The 21,112-nt window shown below is 43.2% G+C and overlaps 1 protein-coding gene across 13 annotated transcripts in view; it reads right to left on the bottom strand.

The window, feature by feature from the left end:
• GLT1D1 (glycosyltransferase 1 domain containing 1) overlaps positions 1–21,112 on the bottom strand; it is a 228,622-nt gene that overhangs the window by 72,591 nt on the left and 134,919 nt on the right. For 11 of the 13 annotated variants that reach the window (XM_073557074.1, XM_073557080.1, XM_073557082.1 and 8 more), the window contains exon 7: positions 19,281–19,340. The exons of the other annotated variants lie outside the window; for them this stretch is intronic. In XM_073557074.1, the coding sequence (XP_073413175.1) occupies positions 19,281–19,340 (60 nt within the window). The remainder of the gene's footprint in view (positions 1–19,280; positions 19,341–21,112) is intronic. 13 annotated transcript variants of the gene reach the window in all.

Genomic DNA, 21,112 nt, shown 5'->3' on the forward strand with positions numbered 1-21,112 from the left:
TGTCCTGTACAGTGGTTATAGGCCGGGACTCTAGACTGTTCTCTGGCTTGTGGGAGAGGGGAGTTCCTCTACAGCAGGGGGATGGAGACCTTTCTACTGCTGGGCTGGCAGAAATTGAGATGGTGACACCTCCTAAAGTGGACAGGTCAGATGTAGGAGTGACTGGAGGAAGGGGTGCGTCTGCCCAACTTACGGACCCGATGTCTCGTGACATGACTGATGGTGAGCTGGTAGATAAGACGACTGGAGTGGACACACGGTTAGAGGGTAACTGGAGGGTTCACTCGGCTGATGGGGGTGACTCAGACTCCGGGGGTGACTGTGGCTCTAAGGTAGAAAGGGAGCACAGACTGGAGGAGCTGGAGAAGGAAGTCTCTGAGCTCAGAGGTCACCTGTCAACGTGGCAAAGTATGAATAAGGCCCTCAGAGAAGATGTAGAAGTGCTCAAAGAAGCAGTAAGAGATCTACTGCGAGAGAAGTTGGTGGTTGAAGACTTACAGCGGCCGAGCGCGAATGATAACAAGACGGAACTGCCAGTACCCATCTTGGCAAAGGGTCTCAAAGAGAGTAAATCTCATGAAGACTTTGAGCTAAGATCTGGAGAAGACAGTCAACCAGTCGGAACCACTGTAAACCAGGCACCATCTGTCCAGGAAGGGAGCGAGCCCACGATCTTCAAGTGCGTGATCGAGGTACCCGAAGACGTGCAAGAAGCCTGTACTGGTGAAGGTGTGCATTAGGCTTTTAAAAAGGCGGTCCAAGCATGTAGTGTGAACTGGGCACCAGAGACAAAACAGTTGGTGGTACTATCAACCAGGGAAGACACAACAAAGCGGGTAGCTGTCCTGACGGATATGCATCTGCAATGTCTCCACGCTAAACAAATGATCATGCAGAGAAATATGAAAGCCGCTCGACATCTAGAGCTTGCAAGGGAAGCTAAGAATCGGCTGGGTTTGAGGGAAGATGTAATTCCGGTACCCAAATATCTGATGGGGAGTCGTTGGAAGGCTCGGGAAGGTGATGCAAGACCTTGTAAATGTCTCCGGTGTGGCGAGGGTGACGATCCCTCCTGATGGTGAAGTCCAGGTATCTGGTGAAGGTGGCTTGGTTCCGTTCATTGTTGTTGGCTCCATGGAAAGCTTTAGAAACTTTCGGTTGCTCCTAGAATATCGAGTAACGTACCTGCAGGAGATTGAGCAGTTGAGACTTGACCGACTGCAGATCAATAAAGAGATGCAGAACATCGGATGACAGCAGCCTTCGACCCAAGGCATAAAGACCCGAAGGGTTCCTCCAAATAGTGAAATAGCAGGTAGCCGAAGACTGTCAGCAGGGCAAGGACATAAAAAATCTGCAAGGGGCAGTTCTATTGGCGGTACCAAACTGAGAGACCTTAACTCCTGTGACATACTAAATGGGTCAGACTCAGGCCAGACAATTGACGAGTTTGTAAGTGGGACTTCTGTACCCACCGGGAAAATGGGCCAGTGAGCAAAAGGTCAGGGGTAGGACCGCACTGCAGAAATATGGAGACAAAGCAGGTTCTAGTGACACAGTTGGATGCTGACTTAAGGCCCAAAGCTCAAGGCCGACATAAGAACCGCTGGGGGTGGGGGAGGCCTACTAGTTTAACCCTGAAACAGGAAAGGACCAAGTCCGATAATATATTGTTCACAGAGTGGGACTACGTCTCGGGTGCTGAAGCTCAGAGACGACTGGTAGGGCAAGGTGACAGGGGTGCCTGGTCTCGAGACCCCTGGGTGATGTCAAGTGTTCAACACCACAAGTTTGAACAGAGGGGGGAGGTATGTGGTGCAGTGACCACTGTGACAGTTATGGGGCGCTGTATGGGTCATGTACACAGGCATATCCATTGTGGTAATGGAGGTAGGATGAACGCCAGGATGGTAAATGACCGTTATGTATCCCAGGGTGGGTGGCCCTGGGATGGAAGCTTGAACATGTGCTAATCAGCAGAGGTACTGCTGAGCTTTTTGCTACAGTGTATCAGGGAGAGCTTCCAGGTGGCTGGTGAGACGGGTGGGACCATTCACCTACAAACCCACCCAGGGGCGTGTGTCTAAATGCCCATAGTAAGCCTGTATATATGTGTGTATGGCTGGGTGTCTGAGATAGGAACTGCAATGAGGTCATAGCCATGTGATCCGGTGGGCGTGGCTACGGACCATATAAGTTGACCAGGGTAGGTCACATGGAGAGAGTGCCTGGATCTGATTTGTCCGTGTGGAAGGTCCTGGAAGGCCGACGTGCTAGAAGATGTGCTGCCTTCCTGAAGCGCACATGCGGAGGCCGCTGACCGGGTGAGGCCTGTGTGTAATGGCCTGTGTGTATCGGACAGTTCCCAGCAGGGAATGGACGTCCGCAGCGAGAAGCAACTAAAGAGGTAACCACGGACAGGGGGAATTAACCGAGAGACTGTAGAGCCTGATTGCTGGAAAAACCACAGCCTGTGTGAACACAGGGCTAAGGGAGCGGAGCTCCATTGTGAATATTCGTTTGGTCTGCTGTAAGACTGATAGTTTCTTCATGCTGCTATGGTTTATGCCGTGTATAATAAACCGTATGGACGTTTTTGTGTAAAAGCCTGTACTGGACCTGGTTTATCTGCATCCAAGTGAGTGTCCCCAATACACTCAGTGAGTGCTACCTTAATATATATGTCCCATTTGCGCTTATTTCTGCCATGTACTCTGGTTTCTGATTCTTGTGGGTTGTTTTGATACCTTGTTGAAGAAATAAAGAAAAGCATCATTTTACTCCAACCCTGGTTTGCTGAGTTCTTGCTGGATTTCCTTTTTGTGTGTGTGTATATATATATATATATACATATATACACTGTGTGTGTGTGTGTGTATATATATATATATATATATATATATATATATATATATATATATATATATATATATATATATATATATATATATTTTTGCCTAGTGGCATTAGATCAACGTATGATTTTTGTAGGTGCTGTCCATTTTCTTTTTCAGCATACTTCAAGAACTGTCACTGCCAGCTTTTGCAATTGCTGACCAATGACGTCTCTGATGTGCTTGATGGGGAATAAGTCCGGAGATGCTGTACGTTGCAGACATTGTCAAACTACTACTGGTTCCATGACTAATTCAATGTGTAACACCGAGCTGTTAGTGTACCTGAAATAAAGAGGACTCCAGCTAACTTACAGTATGCCACCCCACATCATAACTCTGGGAGCAGGACTGGTGTGACGTGACGTTTACTTGTGAAGGCCTATTCAAGTGGTCTCATCATAGTAACATAGTTTTGAAGGCTGAAGGAAGACCTTATGTCCATCTAGTTCATCATATTCTAAGAATGCTGTGTACTGATCCATTCCATACTGCAAATTAAATTGGACGTCAAAAAGCCTACCCAAACCATCAGAAGTTGTTTTCATGACATTGGTCTACAACCACAACTACAGTTGTGCCATGGGCCTCACGCCACCACTCACAAGGGTTGTCATGCAGAAGAGCAAGACAGCAATAGGGGCTGGAATGGAGGTTTACCTATTCAGTGATGAGTCCTGCTTTTGTCTTGGAACCATTAAGGCTATATGCACACATTCACAAATGCTGCGGAAATTTCCGCAACATTTCCGCAACTCCCGCCACGGGTAAAACGCATGCAGAATTCGCATGCGTTTTCCCGCTAAACACAAGCGTTTTGCAAGCATATTTAGCATGCAAATTACAGATATCACTTACAGTAAACAAACTTACAATGACAGACTGATACAGAGGGGAGAGGACCCTGTCCTTTCGGGCTTACATGCTACAGGATGGTGGGGAAGGAGACCGTAGGTTGGTGGGTAGCAGCAGTTCCGGTGGTGGTTGAGGTGAAATTATGTGAGGGAAGGTATCGGGAGATTAGTTCAGAGACATATGGAGGAGACAGGTTATAGATGGCCTTGTAGGTGGTTATAGATGGCCTTGTAGGTCAGTATTAGTAATTTGAACTGGATACGCTGAGGGAATGGGAGCCAGTGAAGAAATTTGCAGAGGGGAGAAGCGGAGGAGTAGCGAGGAGAGAGATGAATGTCGGGCAGCAGAGTTAAGGATGGACTGGAGGGGTGCGAGGGTGTTGGCAGGGAGGCCACAGAAAAGGATGTTGTAGTAGTCAAGGCGCGAGATGATGAGGACATGCACAAGCATTTTAGTAGATTGAGGGTTGAGGAAAGGACGGATTCTGGAAATATTTTGAGCTGGAGGCGACAGGAGGTAGAAAGGGCTTGGATGTGCGGTTTGAAGGACAGGGCAGAGTCAAGGGTTACTCTGAGTCAGCGGACTTCCGGTACTGGGGAAAGTGTGATGTCATTAATTGTGATAGATAGGTCAGTTAAGGAAGATCTGTGAGATGGAGGAAAGATGAGTTCAGATTTGTCCACACTGAGCTTGAGGAAGCGAGAGGAGAAGGAGGATATGGCTGATAGACACTCCGGGATTCTGGACAGCAGAGAGGAAGACCTGAGTGTCGTCAGCATAAAGGTGGCACTGGAATCCATGGGACTTTGAGTTGACCCAGGCCAAGGGTATAAATTGAGAAGAGTAGGGGTCCTAGAACAGAGCCTTGGGGGACTCCAACAAAGAGAGGGTGGGATGAGGAGGTAGTGTGGGAGTGGGAGATGCTGAATGTGCGGTTTGAAAGGTATGAGGAGATCCAGGATAGGGTGAGGTCTTTGATGCCAAAGGAGGAGAGGATCTGTAGTAGGAGGCAGTGGTCAACTGTATCGAATGCAGAGGACAGGTCTAGAAGCAGGAGTATAGAGTATTGTCCGTTTTGGCTGTAAGTAGGTCGTTAGTAATTTTGGTCACGGCTGTCTCAGTGGAGTGATGGGGGCGGAAACCAGATTGTAGATTGTCAAAGAGCAAGTTAGATGAGAGGTGGGAGGAAAGTTTAGCGTGGACGTGCAGCTCCAGGAGTTTGCAAGCGAATGGGAGCAGTGATATTGGGCCATAGCTGGACATAGCGGTCGGGTCGAGGTTTTGCTTTTTAAGGATAGGCATGATTGTGGCATGTTTAAAAGCAGAGGGAAGGTATCGGACCGTTAGCAATAGGTTGAAGAGGTGGGTTAGGGATGGGATAAGTGTGGTGGTGAGGTTAGGGAGGAGGTGGGATGGGGACAAGTGCACAGGTTGTGAGGTGCGATTTGGAGACGAGGATTTTAAGCTCCACTTCAGTGACGTTGGAGAGGGAGGTTATTGGGTTTGGGCATTGGTCTGGCATACAAAGGGGTTGTGGTGGTTGAGCAATGAAGACTTGCCTTGTTTGGTCGATCATATTTTTGAAGTAAGTGGCAAAGTCCTCAGCAGAGATGACGGAGGTTGGAGGAGGCAGTGATTGCCGGAGGAGGGAGCTGAAAGTTTTGAATAACTGTTTGGGATTGTAGGATAGGAAAGATATGAGGGTTGTGAAGTAGGCCTGTTTAGCAGAGGTGAGGGCAGATTTGAAAGCGAGTGTTGCCTGTTTGAATGCAGTGACGTCATCTTGCGAATTTGTTTTCTTCCAATGCCGTTCTGCAGCCCTGGACACTTGCTGGAGCTTTTTAGTGGTGTTATTGTGCCAGGGTTGTCTGTTGGTAAGTTGCATTCTGCCATGAACGAGAGGGACAACCATGTCAATAGCTGATGCGAGAGTGGCATTGTAGAAAGCAGTGGCACTGTGTGTCGTGGAGTGAGGATATGGATGCCAGTGGTAGAATAGAGTCAGAGAGCGTGTGGGTGTCTAGGTGTGCAAGGTTTATGTGGGGGTGCGCATGGTGCTGGACATGGGTGCCAGGAGAGGAGGACAGGGATGAGAAAGTGAGTAGATGGTGGTCAGAGGGAGAGGGGAGGTTGTGAAGTAAGAAAGAGAGCAGAGGTGGGTGAAGACCAGGTCTAGTGTGTGTCCGTCTGTGTGGGTGGCTGAGGAGGACCACTGAGTAAGTCCAAAGGATGAAGTAAGGGACAGGAGTTTTGAGGCTGCTGACTGAAGTGTATCAGTAGGGATGTTGAAGTCACCCATGATGATAGTGGGGATGTCAGTTGAAAGAAAGTGAAGAAGCCAGGTAGAGAATTGGTTAATGAAGGCAGTGGTCGGGCCCGCAGGTCGGTATATGACGGCCACTTGGAGGTTGGAAGGAGAGTAGAGGCGGACAGAGTGGACTTCAAAAGAGGGGAGGATTAGGGAGGGAAAGAGGTGGGATTGGGTTAAAGGTGCAGTTGGAAGAAAGGAGAAGACCCACTCCTCCACCGTGTCTGTTGCCTGGGCGAGGAGTGTGGATGAAGTGGAGGCCGCCGTAACACATCGCAGCAGGAGAGGCGGTGTCAGAGGGTGTCAGCCAGGTTTCTGTGAGGCCGAGAAAGGCAAGATTACGAGAGAGAAAGAGGTCATGAATCACATTAGGCTTATTGCAGATGGAGCGGGCATTCCAGAGTGCTCCAGAGAGAGGGAGCAGGGGGGTGGGTGTCAATGGCACGGGTTTTAAGTAGGAAAGATTGCGGTAGTTTTTATTAGATAGGGACCGGTAGGAAGGGGTATTAATGATGGTATGAGCTGTGGGGGTCCAGGATTGGGAGATATCTCGCCAGCAGTGAGAAGCATAGAAAGGGAGAGCAGATGGGAGGAGAGTGGGCAGCTTGTTTTAGGTTTCATTCACCCAGATTTGAGGTTGAAGAGCAGTTCAGCAGAGGAGGTCAGGTGAGGAGGAAAGAGGGAACGGGAGATGATTATTTGGTTAGAGGGTGCTGGGGTTTGGGGATAGCGAAGGAGAGTGAGGATTAAAGGAGCAAACACTATGAGGGCATATGTAAACATGGTGAATAGAAAAGCTAGATACAAGTAATAAGAGGTGCTTACTCAGCAGACATACCCAAAGAGACAGGTACATAGTGTGGGGTCCTGACTCCTGCCGTGACTAACGGCCGTAGTAATACCTGCATCTTCACGATACGTATTTGCAGATGATACAAAACTATGTAAGGTAGTTAACACAAAGGAGGACAGTTTGCAACTACAGACAGATTTGATTAAATTGGAGAATTGGGCTGAAAAATGGCAAATGAGGTTTAGCACAGATAAGAGTAAGGTTATGCACATGGGAAGGAGAAACAGATGCTACAATTACTTACTAAATGGGAAACTACTGGGGAAATCAGACATGGAAAAAGACTTAGGTATATTAGTCAATAAGAAGCTAAATTGGAGTGCCCAGTGTCAGGCAGCTGCCACCAAAGCAAATAGGGTCATGGGATGCATTAGAAGAGGTCTGGGGACACGAGATAAAAACATAATTCTCCCTCTGTACAAATCACTCGTCAGACCACACTTGGAGTATTGTGTGCAATTTTGGACGCCGGTGCTCAAGAAAGACATTACTGAACTTGAAAGGGTTCAAAGGCGGGCTACTAAAATGATAAATGGAGTTGGTTCACTACAATACCCAGAAAGGTTATCAAAATTAGGTCTATTTACTCTAGAAAAGAGAAGACTTAGGGGAGACCTAATATATATGTACAAGTATATCAGAGGGCAATACAGAGATCTCTCCAATGAACTGTTTGTACCAAGGACTGTGACAAGAACAAGGGGGCATTCTCTTCGTTTGGAGGAAAGACAATTTCTGCACCAGCATAGAAGAGGGTTCTTCACGGTAAGAGCAGTGAGGCTCTGGAATTCTCTTCCTGAGGAAGTGGTGATGGCCAACTCACTGAATGAATTTAAGAAATGAATGGATGCTTTTCTTGTGAGTAACAGTATAGAAGGTTACGAATAACATACTATAGGTAGATGGTTGACCCAGCCCAGCTTAGGGGAAGGAATTTTTTCCTATGGAGAAAATTGGCTTCTACTCTGTGGGTTTTTTGCCTTCCCCAGGATCAACAATGCAGAACAGTAAACACTAAAAATAGGCTGAACTAGATGGACATAAGGTCTTCCTTCAGCCTTCTAAATTATGTTACTATGTTATGCTGCAGGGAGACACGTGCCTGACCCGCACACGTGCCCCCTTAGGGGGCATCTGAATATATAGGACTGAGTAGAGGCTCAGGTGAGAGGGATTGTGGGAACTGATTTGGGATAATTACCAATTGCCTAGCACACCTGGGGAGGTTACATAATCAAAGGCACAGGGTCTGGCTACATCCATATGCTAGTAACACCTTGCACCTGATAACATCTCGCCATCCTTTCTCCTCCTTGCCATCCTTCCTGCCTCCTCCTCGCCATCCTTCCTTCCTCCTCCTCACCATCCTTCCTTCCTCATCCTCTTCGCCATCCTTTCTTCCTGTCTCATCCTCGCCATCCTTCCTTCCTCCTTCCCGTCATCCTTCTTTCCTCCTCCTCACCATCCTTCCTGCCTCATCCTCACCATCTTCCTCATCCTCCTCGCCATCCTTCCCGCCTCCTCACCATCCTTCCTCCTCATCCTCCTCGCTATCCTTCCTTCCTTTCTCCTCATCCTCCTCGACATCCTTCCCGCCTCCTCGTCATCCTTCCCGTCCGTCCTCACCTGCCTCCGTCCCCTCCGGCGCTCCGCAGTCTCCCGGCGCAGGATCCCGCCGCCTTTCTCGGGGGTCAGGGAGACGTCCAGGAGCAGGTGGGCTTCCGACTGGTCTGGGACATGTGCCAGGGGGCACAGCGAGTGGGGTCCTCCTCACCGGACACAGACCTCCTCTGCAGTCAACCCGGGCCGTTATCACCATACGTCCGAAAGCACGACCCGGGCGCCGTCATGGCAACCGCACATCGCGAAGCCTCAGTGACTCCACAAAATGCATGGCGCGGACTCCATGTTTGTACTCCCAGTCACGAGAGGCCGCGCTGTTATTCTCACCTTCCGACGGCCCCCGATCTCCTCAGCGACGCTCCCGGCATCTTCTGGTCCCAGTGATGCTTTGCGCAAAGGACGTTTGTGATGTCACGCTTGCGAGACCACGACATTATCTCAGGTGATTCGCACAATGCATCACTGGTAAAGGAAGATGCTGGCAGCGTGGCTGAGAGGCAGGAAGGGCTACGGGGGCCATCAGAGACTGAGTATATCCCGATTTTTTTTATTTTAATTCTATTTTTTACAGGATTATGGTACCCAGGGCATGGAGGAGAGTCTCCTCTCCTCCAGACCCTGGGTACCATCCACAGATGAAGCGCTCACTTTACGCATGGTGAGCATAGCCACATGCGTAAAATGAGCTTTTCAATGCAATCCTAAGGATTCCAAAGAATGAACATGCTGCGTATTTTTCTGCTATGCGATTCCGCAGTGGAAAAATCCGCAGCATTAATTAGCACAGCAATGCAGAATCCCATAGGATTGCATGTGATGCGTTTTCTGCCAGACCGCATGTTACTCATGCTATTGTGAGCAGCCAATGGGGCATAAGCATGCTATCATCACTTGCAGCGTCATAGGACTTGTCATACGTCAAGTACATCTGGGACATCATTGGTCAGCAATTAATAATGGAGACGGCAGCAGTAGATCTTGATGATTTGCGCCCCGAGTGCATTCAGCCTGGCAAAACAATCCTTAGCCAACCATTAACCCCTTCCTGACAGGGTAATTTTCCATTTTAGTGTTTTTGTTTTTTTTCTCACTTCTTCCAAGAGCCATAACTTTTTTTTTTAATTTCCTGTCGACAGCCTTGTGATAGCTTGTTGATTTTTTTGCAGTACAAGTTGTACTTTTGAATGACATTATCCATTTCATCATGTGATGTACAGAAAGCGGGACAAAAACTCCAAGTACAGCGAAAATAAAAAAAAACAAACAAAAAAAAAAACAATTATTTCTAATTTACAGGGTTCATTGTATGGTAAAAATGACCTGACAGTATTACTCTTAATATTACGGCTATACCAAAAATGTGCTTTTTTTTATTTAAGTAATGAAAGAAATTTAAAAAAAAAAAAAAAAAAAAAAAAGTTTCCTGTGTCACAATGTTCCAATAACATTTTAAATGTTTGCTCGATGGAGCTATGGAAGGTTTTTTTGAGGGGCTTATTTGTCGTTATGCTGTTTACTGATAAAGTTAATTTTTTATATTTTGATACTTTGGACTTTTACATACAAATGTAATTTTTTATTTATTATGCGGAAAAAGGGGAGCGGACTCGACCTTTATATTTTTTTCAGATTTTCTTAATTTTTATTTTTACTGTATTTGTCAGTACCCTTAGGGAACTTGAACCATTGATAGCAGCTAGGGTGTTTATTTCTGCGGGAAAGCTAATACTTGATGCCACATAAATCAAAATGTTTTGAAAATTTTGTTCTCATTTTTTAATCATTTGCATATCATTAATGTGTCTATTGATTCTGTTATTTTCCCAATTACACTTTTCCTCCTTGGTGTTGCAATTTTGATGATGAGGCTATATTATATTTGTAGATGCATTTCTATTACAAACCTAATGTCTCTAGAGACCCCTAGCTATTACTTCTGACGGTGAAGGGCAACATACCTTCTTAGCTATCCCTGCTCTCTGGATTACTTCTGACGGTGAAGGGCAACATACCTTGCTGAACTCTTGAAATCAGCCCTATATCTGTCCACCTCCAACACCCAGGGAAATGGGGAGTAAAAGTGTATGTACGGTATATACAAAAATAAGACTAACAAGGGAGGACTATCACGGACAGGGGGATGCGACCTTTGGCCGCACACGGCTATCACAGGCACAGGGGGGCTTATCTTAGTTATCCCACCGCTGGCACCATGTGATAAAAAACAGCAAGCTAGTCTTGCCCTAACAATTTACCGCAGGGGGGGGTTATTTTGGTTATACCAAAGGCCACAATATGCTACAAGCTGTCGGGATTTATGGGTATCCCACTTTCCCAGTTCCAGTTTGGAACTTACAGCTCTCCGGCGCCCCCTTTACCCTCAGGTCAGTCAGGGAACTACAAACTAGCAAACCCCCAAATTAGTAGCGTAATTACTTCAGGCACGTGTACATTCGCATCAGAGCAAGGAGACAGAACTAATAAATTTTATAGTTTATTCCCAAAAAGGGGCAGTGTTTATAGAAGATAAAAAGGCTTTACAAAATGAGACAATAAGATATGTACAATGCAAATTACAAAATAAAGAGGATGAAAGCAATAAATACACTTACATAATGTTTAGATCATGTTAGGCAGAACCACGCGGGGAGGAGGAGCCACACGTCTCCACTCATTTGAGATTTTACTGGCACGGCATCCCAAGCTAAAATGACCTCCCGACTGAGTGAGTGTACTCTATAGTTCTGGGTCATGACATCATAAAATGGGCCAAGTTACCGGGGTTATCCCCTTTTCTCTAAGTTACACTTTTGGTTCTGAAACCTTCTCGGCTATATAACTGGGCTTGAGAACCTAGCAGGGTATCCCCAGACACATCATTCATCTTCTCTTGAAATTAGCTTTCCAATGAGTCCACACACTGGCTGTCTATTTGCCTCCTTCCCAAAGAAATCCATTTCTCGGTTTCTGTTGGGGCTAGAACGTAGCAAGAACCACCGTAATGAAACCAGATCGGAGCACATTACCATATGCCATTTTCATATTTGTAGCACAGACTGCCATCGCATTATGGCTTCTCTAATATCTTCCATTCATATGCTTCACCACATGGCTCAGACAAAAAGCATTCCTTAGCTGGGGAGGGGGGAAGAGCAGGAAGGGTCTGGTGTCATGTTAGAGATGCAGGCACAGAGCTGCAATGAGTGACAAGGGGGGAAGAAGGGGGGGTCTGTGCTGCTAGGAATCCTTCTAGAAAGTGTAGAGAATGGAAGATTCTGGAAGGTTCCGTAGAAATCATACCTGATATTTTACATTACCGTCACTAGGACGTACAGGAATAAATGAAATACCAAACATACAAATATGCACTCAAAGACAACAGAGAGGTACACTTGGGATAAAAGCAGTACAAGACAAAGGCCAGAGTCAAACTAAATGTTTAAAAAAAAAAAAAAAAAAAAATCAGTCCGATTCTCACTGCCTAGAGTCACACTAGTGTAATGCAAGTGACATAGCACTCGGCCATATTCTACGATAGTGTGACTCCAGCCTAACACTAGCAATCCAGATTGCCAGAGGAGAGTACATGTAAAAGAGGGGACTGGCCAATACTGAGCAGCTGAGATCAACCAAGCAGGAAAGCTTCAGAGACGCTATGCTGAACAGTATAACCCCTGCACTTCTCATAGAAACCTGCACCGTTTAATATGAAGGAGACGTGATTCTAATCAGTGTAGTATGTGAAATCAGATGCCGAAATCTTCTGGCCCCTCTCTGTTCGGTAAACCCATGATGACACATAATGCATGTGAACACAGTTATGTTACTTGAAAGAAAAAAATTCCAATGGAGGGAAAGCAGCCAAATCACGTATACAGTTGCTTGCCCTGGTTGATTTTCAGGTACACCGTCAGGTCTGTTCAAGTATGAATGATCAATACAAATTGGTAATCCACAGAAAGGCAAACAGACTAGAACAAATAAAGTAAAGATGATGTCAACTGCAAAGAAAGGTAAAGTAGGCAGCACTTTACCATATAGGGTGGGTTATAGATACAGCAGCCAAATGGACCCAGTATTTTCGGGCCCTAAATCTAATTAGATTTCACAATAAAACTGCATATATTAGATAGCTCTATACCCATCTAGTGATTAATAGCGACTCAGTATCTATCCTCCCTGCCGTTACTGACATTTCGTAATACCAAGTACAAGCTGTAGCTTCTAAATCAGGCTGAATGGGCAAAAATTGAGTGTCGCACATGAACTGAATTGAACTTATGGGACTCACGCACTCTTTTATTGGACTGAAAAATAAATCCTTATGTAAAAAAAAATGAAAACCATATACAGCCATTATAACACTGATTTTCAACGTAAACCAGCCTTATCAGGTCAAACTTATCCTATCATGTTTGCAGTTTGTGTTGTCAATTCGATTGTGTAAGTTCATAAATAGAGATGGGTGGACTGCTGGATGCTCAGGTCTAGTGGGTTCGGCTGAACAGTTAAAAAAAAGTTCAGGTTTGGATACCAGAACAGTGTCTTGATGATGCCACCGAACAATACAAAGGTGACATGAACCCTACAAATATGATCCCCACTTGCCACCACTACAGGGCAAGTGGGGAGAGCCCGGCAAAGCACCAGAAATGGTGCATCTAATAGATGTGCCTTTTCTGGGCGGATGCTATTTTTCGGCTGGAGGGAGAAATATCCATAGCCCTTTAACAGCTTGACAATATCAGCCCCGAGCTGTCTGCTTTAGCTTGGCTGGTTGTCAAAACTGGGGGTGACCCCACGCTATTTTTTTTAAATCATTAATTTAAATAATTTAAAAAAAATAGCGTGGGGACCCCTCTATTCTTGCTAACCAGCCTTGCTAACGTCGACAGTTGAGGGATGCAGCCCCCAGATGTCAATTTTGTCAGGCTGGTTATCAAAAATACAGGGGAACTCACATTTCATTTATTTATTGCGCAGGCGCCAGCTGATGAATACTCCCATCAACCGCTCCTGCTCTCGCCGTTATTAGTAGCATCAGGTGTAGGCTGTTGGGAGCAGCAGTCCCATCAGTCGACGCCAGTGACCGGATGTAAAGTTTTCACCCCAGATAACAGCTGCGGGCTCACACTGTCATTTGACAGCATGGGAACCGCCGCTGTCGGACCAGCAGTAATTATTTTAAAAACAGACTTCCAGGTAAAGCCAGTGTTTGATATCCATGCCCGAACAGTAGGTGTTTGGTACGGACGCTGAACTTTACTGTTCGGGTTCGCCCATCTCTATAATTAATTACGTTGAAAAGATTTAATTCAAATAGGTTGTTTCAAACTTTAAAAAAAATTGGCTGCACTACAGCTCTACTCTTGCCCATGGGCTGCGGCGGAAACATCAACATAGGGCCCATCTACTTGGTCATGGTCAGTTCTGCAAGGAAGCAGCCATATAAAATTAACCAGAAAAATCTGAAGGTAGACAGGTTGTATAACATAGTAGAACACTATTAACATAGGAGGTAGATAAAAAGTCAATTTACTTGGTAGCTCAGGACCAGGTCACAAGATAACCGTTCTGAACAGAAACAATTGGCAACAACTGTTGACTTACCCGGTGAAGCTAAATAGCCAGGTAAGGGAAATACTGTGGATTTTCCAAGTGAACAGCAGATGACCGAACCATACCATCTATATAGGTCATGAAAAATCTCAAATATACAATATGGAATGGATTTTCAATACCGCATGGTATAATTTTCTGTTGTGGATTTTCACTATGCATTTTACCACTCAATGTAAAGGGGTAAAATCCACAGTAAAAATCAATATGCTACCTCCCCAAATAGCTTTGCATAATTATATTTCTTATCAAAATCATTAAAAAGTAATCAGTTTGCCCTTACAGAAGATTCTTTTTTTTTTTGTTCAGAGGTCTTAAATCTGACACGAAAAAGAAAATAAGCCATTGTTAGCTTTAAGTGCCCACTTTAATGGCCAACACAGATTAGACATGATCTTCTAGCTATCTCCAAGCTGTCAGATAACTTGTACAGTAGGAGCTTAAAATCTGCAGAAGTACCAATTCCTTGGATGACACATGGATCATAAGGCCGGAGTCACACTAGCGATGAAATTGGACGAATGCAATGCGATAAAAAAAAAAAAAAAAAAAAAAAAAAAATCGCATTGCATTCGTCCCAATGTTATTCTATATATATATATATATATATATATATATATATATATATATATATATATATATATATATATATATATATATATATATATATATATATATATATATATATATATATATATATATTATATATATATATATTGTTATATATCATGCAGTTCTTCATAGCAGAATAGCCACTGTAACATTTGTCGGCTTCTGTAAATTCATTCCCCAACCCGACATGAAATGACACATGGTTTACATATAGTTATTTAATATAGTTTATGTCTATCACTAGTAATTAGATGAGGGTTTTTGTGTAAAATTTTGGAGTTGTAGGTATTAATTTAAGGGGTTACTTCGTTGTAAAAAATTGCGGGGAATTCCGCTGACGTCACTGAGGCTGCAGGGAGTCCCCGCAATTTTTTACAACGAATTAACCCCTTAAATTAACACCTACAACTCCAAAATTTTACACAAAAACCCTCATCTAATTACTAGTGATAGACATAAAAAAAACATGAAATGAAATGGATAACTATATGTAAACCATGTGTCATTTCATGTCGGGTAGGGGAATGAATTTACAGAAGCCGGCAAATGTTACAGTGGCTATTCTGCTATGAAGAACTGTATGAAATATATATAAAAATATATATATATATATATTGTATTCTATGTGTCAATATCTATTCTTTCCTTTGTGTTTGAAAACCTGTCATAGGGCTCCATTAGATGTCCATTTTGCAAGTCTGCGAGAAAATCTCGCCAGATGGATGTCAAACGGATGCTTACATGCGAATAAAATCGGTTCTACACTGGAAAATCGGATCACAGACGGAGCCATGGTGAAGAAACCTTTGTGCGATTTCGGACCGTTAAAATCGGACCGATTTTTTTTAATCGTTGTGTGTGACTCCAGCCTAAATTGGAAAACATTTCATTATCTATTAGGAGTCAAGAGGCCAGGACTTCAAATGACTTGAGATGGATAGAGTTTGTTAGTTACAAATTATTATACTGGGAAAAAAATTAAAAAAAAAAGAGGAAGACTTGTAAAAAAGTTTGTGATGCAGCTATATAAAAGAGAGATCTTTACTGAAAGACAGAAAACAGTGATTGGATTGATTGGGCTAGGAAACAAAGCCGAGCTTTCTTAAGTATAAAATAAAAAAAAAAAAAATCAAATGTAACAATCCTGGCTCTACAGAAAAACAAGACGGCCTTGATTCCAATAAGAAAATCCGTTCTACTAGATTTCTAACAAAGGTGGAGAATTTGCAAGGTTTGAACTTAAAAGAAATATAACACAAAAAAAACCCTTCAATTGGAAAAAATTCCCCTATAAAAAGACAAAGACCCATGTGCAGAAATATGGTAGTAGCATTTGTTTTATTGTATTGCTTCTGACAATTGCATTCGGTCTTTAGTTCTATTCCGGTTTCAGGTCATACAGTAAAAAGATTTAAAAAAAAAAAAAAAAGTAAAAAGCAGCATAAAAGGGAATTCTTTACTGTAAAAGCAGATATTATGGAGTTGAAGGTTCTGTCATGGTGAATTCATTGGAAAAGTTTAATTCCTTTCTGATTGGACAAAGTTTTGTTTTTAAACTTTCATTTTTCCTCGTTTTTATCCAAGAGCCACAACTCGCCCCCACCCCAACATAATAGGATGTATTGAGGGATACCATTTTCTAGGACCAGTTGTACGTTTGAAAGACATAATTCCCCTGCCCATATAATAGGGTAAAAAGAACCTGTAAATTTGATTCTTTTAGATTTTATAATACCTATAACTTTGTAAAAAAAAAAACAAAAACACTTTGGTTTCCTCATTTTCTAAGACCCATAATTTTCACTCTCTGTCACTAGAGCGGTAGGAGGACTATTTTTGTGGACCAAGCTATAGCTTCATTGGCACTATTTTAGGTTACTTACTATTTGTTGGACAATTTTAATTTATTTCAACACAAAGTTTAACATATGGGTTAAGCAATTTTTTACTTTGAAAGACCAGGCTTCTACAGGCGTGGCTAGACCAAGCAAGAAACAGGAAAAGAAGGGCAAGGATTGAACTTTTAGGGGTTTTACATTTTTTTTTTTTTTTTTTTTTTTTTTTAAATAAACACTTAAGCCCCCAAATAATTTTTTCTTTTGAAAACATTACACACTATATTGCAACGTTTAAAGAGGGTTTTCAGTGACTTTTTTCATTTTAATCTGCCTACATCCTGAGATTGGGGCTGACGTACTGAGCAAAAAGTTTAGCCTTTTCCATTTTGACCTCATCGTTCATTAGAAAGTTTATTTAAAGGTTATGTCAATTTTCACTTTAGCCACGTGGTTAGTAACCAGATTCATCTCAGGAGGCGTATATCATTTCCACCTCTGTGATAATAGCCAATTATAAGCAGGAGGCATCACAGAGGTGGAAAGGACAGAACACGCCCCCAGAGAAGGTCAAAACAGGGATAGCATCATGATCTCTGTGTAAGGCTGGCTGCAGACGGGCGTAAGAGAAATCGCAAATTTCATCCAGAAAACATTTTTTCTTCTAATTTTCATCCGTGTCACCCTTGTGCAATCAATTTTCATATTTCTACACTATAAAAAATGTACACGATCAAATACTTTTCTACTATAAACCTAGAAAACTATCTGTAAATATTGGATACCACTCAGACGTTCTGCATCACATCAGAGACTTGGAATAAAGTAGTGCATGCTGTGATTTTTTTTTTTTCAAACATACTGTCAGACAGAAAAAAATCTTTCATCTGAACAACCCAGTCCAGTATGCTAAAAATTGGACAGCACACATCCACATGAGCCCTAATCCTCACTTCCTGGCAATACAGGAGCTGGCTTTTGCACATATGGTCATGGGAGCAGTGCTGGCAATCTACATTGCTCTAAATCTTAAGGTTCTTTCACAAATCAGTGTGTCAGGTACACGTGGTGACAGTTTACACACATACCAGAGATATTTACACACGTAGACCCATTCAAGTGAATGGGCCTGTGCACATGTCAGTGTGTTTCCACAGACCGTGGACACGCAGACATGACAATTTTATTTATTTTTTTTTAACAGAAGCACGGTCCACAAAATGTCCCGCACATGATATCCGTGTGTCAACAGTGTGAGACGTACTGACGCCTGGGAATCAGTGGCACTGTTTGCACTGTTTCTTGGCGCCGGGTGCTGAAGACAGCTCTCACAATGTAGAGAGCTGCATTCACCTGACCAGGTGGTAGCTCATGAGAGTAGTCATCAGCCACAGCCTGCGCTATAAATAAATACATTTAAAAAAAACAGAAAAATTGAAGTGGGGTTCCACTGTGTTTTTGATAACCAGCCAGACAAATCTGACGGCTGTGGGCTGCAACCCTCAGCTGTCAGCTTTAGCAAGGCTAGCAAGTATAAAGTCCTTTATTTGAAATAAAAACAAAACACACTTATCCTTTTTATTTAAAAATAACAAAAACACAGTTATACTCACCTAACGCCCATTCCACTGAAGCCCTCGTCTCCTGCAATAAAACAAACAAACAAAAAAAACATATCCCTCACCTTGCCTTCGTTCTGTCCCACGCCATAATACATGTCTGGGGATAAACAGTTTTCAACCTGGACGGTACCAAGATGTGACCGTCCAGTCTGAGAACCACTGATGACTGAGCAGCTGTGAGCACAGTATCAGTGAGCAGCGGTGACCGTGGTTACCGCAACTCACTTAGGCTGCGTTCCCAGCCAGGCTGAACTGCGGTAACCTCAGTGCCGTGACAAAAAAAAAGAAAAATCAGTGAGTTCACTGCATATCACTGTGAAAAATCTCTCACGGTGATCTGCGGTGAACTCACTGAGCTGAGCTCACAGACTTTTTCTCACGGTGCTGAGGTCATCGCAGTTAAGCTCAGCTGGGAACGCAGCCTCAGTGACCCGTGGTAACCTCGATGAGGTCACCGCTGCTCACCAATGCTGCGCAGGCAACAACTCATTCAACAGTGGCTCTCAGCCTGGATGGTCGCATATTGGCACTGTCCAGATTGAAAACGCAGCGTGAGCAGGGAAGAATGATGAGAGCAGTCTTCAGCACCCAATGCCAGGGAACAGCCCTAACAGTAGGAGGAGCCGGTATTTGTGATACTGATGCTGCACACTGACACATGTATGCCATAAGTATCACATACACAAACACTGATCTCTCGGTACTGTTTGTTCCAGTACCAGAAATATCAGGACATGTGAAAGATCTCTTGTACAGGAAGTGAGCCATAACATTAATCTTCCCTTAGACAATAAGCAGAGCAGTGGTATTACAGTTGGATGTTATGATAGCATATGTGAATTCAACCAACCCCTACCCCCCTCCTCGCACAGTGAGAAATGGGGTCTTTAGAAATAACAAGAAGCTGGACAGAAAGGTAAGGGCTTGTGCGTCTGTTGGTGATGCATCTCAGAAATTAGCGAAACAAAACATTTTTTAAAAAGTTAAAATTTTTATTTAACCATTAATGACATATAAACAAAGCCTATAAAAGCTTAGTATTGCCAAAATCATACTGACCTGAAAAACTATCTTGCCAGGTCATTTTCACTGCAGAATGATTGCTGTATAAATGAAAAACTAGTATAGAGAAATGGTGAAAGAAATTAAATTCCATCATTGTTTTTTGGGTTTCAATATATTACATGGCAAAATGAATGACGTCATTCAAAACTACAATTTGTCCTGGAAAAAAAAACAAGGCTTTATACAGCTATATTGAAGGAAACAAAATTATGACTCTTGAGGGAAAGGAAATAAATTGAAAAAAATCCCCTGGTCGGTTAGGGCTTGTGCATTAAGCTCTGTGACCCGAGTTGGCAAATACGACTGCCTTTTTTCCTACTATATTTTTAGCGAAGTACTCCTCCCGACAAAGTTTTTTTATCTTCTTAATATATTGCAGTCATCATATTCATCATATTATATAGCACTGTGTACTTACAATTGCTGATTTTGCCCCTTTTACTCAGTTAATTCTTCTCTTTTCTCTGCTCTATGTAGAAACAGAAAGTCTCTTTTACCAGCATTAATCATTCCCCTTCTTCAACTCCTGACCCATTTGCTCTTCTCCTCACCCCCCATGACTTTTGCAGTAACTCATGACTTGTGTAGACAAAATTGACTTCCTGTTACTACATAGAGCTTAGAAGGATTCAGCTAGTCAGTTTTTAATCACATGATGTCAGAGAGCTAATGGAAAACAGAAGAATTAACTGAGCAGAAGGGCAAAATGAGCATTTGGTGGCTCTTCACAAGTCCAGTGTTTTTTTTTTTTTACCTGTGTCCACAAAAAACATACAGGCGTGTCCACACAAAAAAAAACAAAAAAAAACAAAACAAAACAAAAAAAAAAAAAACAGGCGTGTCCATTTTTGATATGAGTCAAGACTCAAAATCATCTATACAAATCTATGGGGCCATGAAAATCAGACAGAACATTGATGTCACCATTGTGCTTTCTATTGTTAATGTAATGGTCAAGAAAAGCTTTATTTGCACATTGATGTCTGAGTAAGGCCTTACACAGATCTGACATTTCAGACTACTGCAACCCATGGAAAAGAGCGGCTGTTTCTCATTTTATATATATATTTGTATTCGTTTCACTACAATGGATTTATGGAATTTTTATTTTATTACACTTTAACTTTAAACTCCATCTTAATCTGAAATAGCTCTGTACTTAGGAGTAAAGGAGTACAATAATGCTCCATTCATACAAAGCCCAAGTAAAAGTATGGTCTGTTTCCTCATCTCTCCCAACTGGCTTGAGGGAGATGAGGAGATTACGCCCTACAAGCTATTAGAAGTGATTTATCAGCCTCCTACCAATGCTTTTCTTTTTTTACAACAAAAGAAGTTACTCTGTCAACAAAAGCGGAAACAAATGACACTCAAAAACACTCACAAGCAACAAGCAGTGCGTCCGGAAAAAAAAGAAGAGTGGTAGTTATGGGCGACTCACTACTAAGAGGCACGGAGGCAACTATCTGCAGGCCGGACATAACTGCACGAGAAGTTTGCTGCCTCCCAAGAGCAAAAATCAAGGATGTGGCCAACAGGATACCAACTCTCCTTAAATCCAAGGTCGACTACCCTTTCCTACTGATACATGTAGGCACAAATGACACGCCAAGAAATGACCTACCAACTATCTGCGAAGACTTTGAAATTCTGGGGAAGAGAATAAAGGAACGGAACGTACAGGTTGTTTCCTCATCAATCCTCCTAGTCGATGGTCATGGCATCAGAAGATGGAATAGGATAATAGAGGTGAACAGCTGGCTATGACGGTGGTGCAGGCAGCAAGGATTTGGATTCTTGGACCATGGTGTGAATTACCTCTACGA

This window comes from Dendrobates tinctorius, unplaced genomic scaffold (genome assembly GCF_039654945.1).
Source record: "Dendrobates tinctorius isolate UK_male_01 unplaced genomic scaffold, ASM3965494v1 ptg000243l, whole genome shotgun sequence".
Taxonomy (NCBI): Eukaryota; Metazoa; Chordata; class Amphibia; order Anura; family Dendrobatidae; genus Dendrobates; species Dendrobates tinctorius.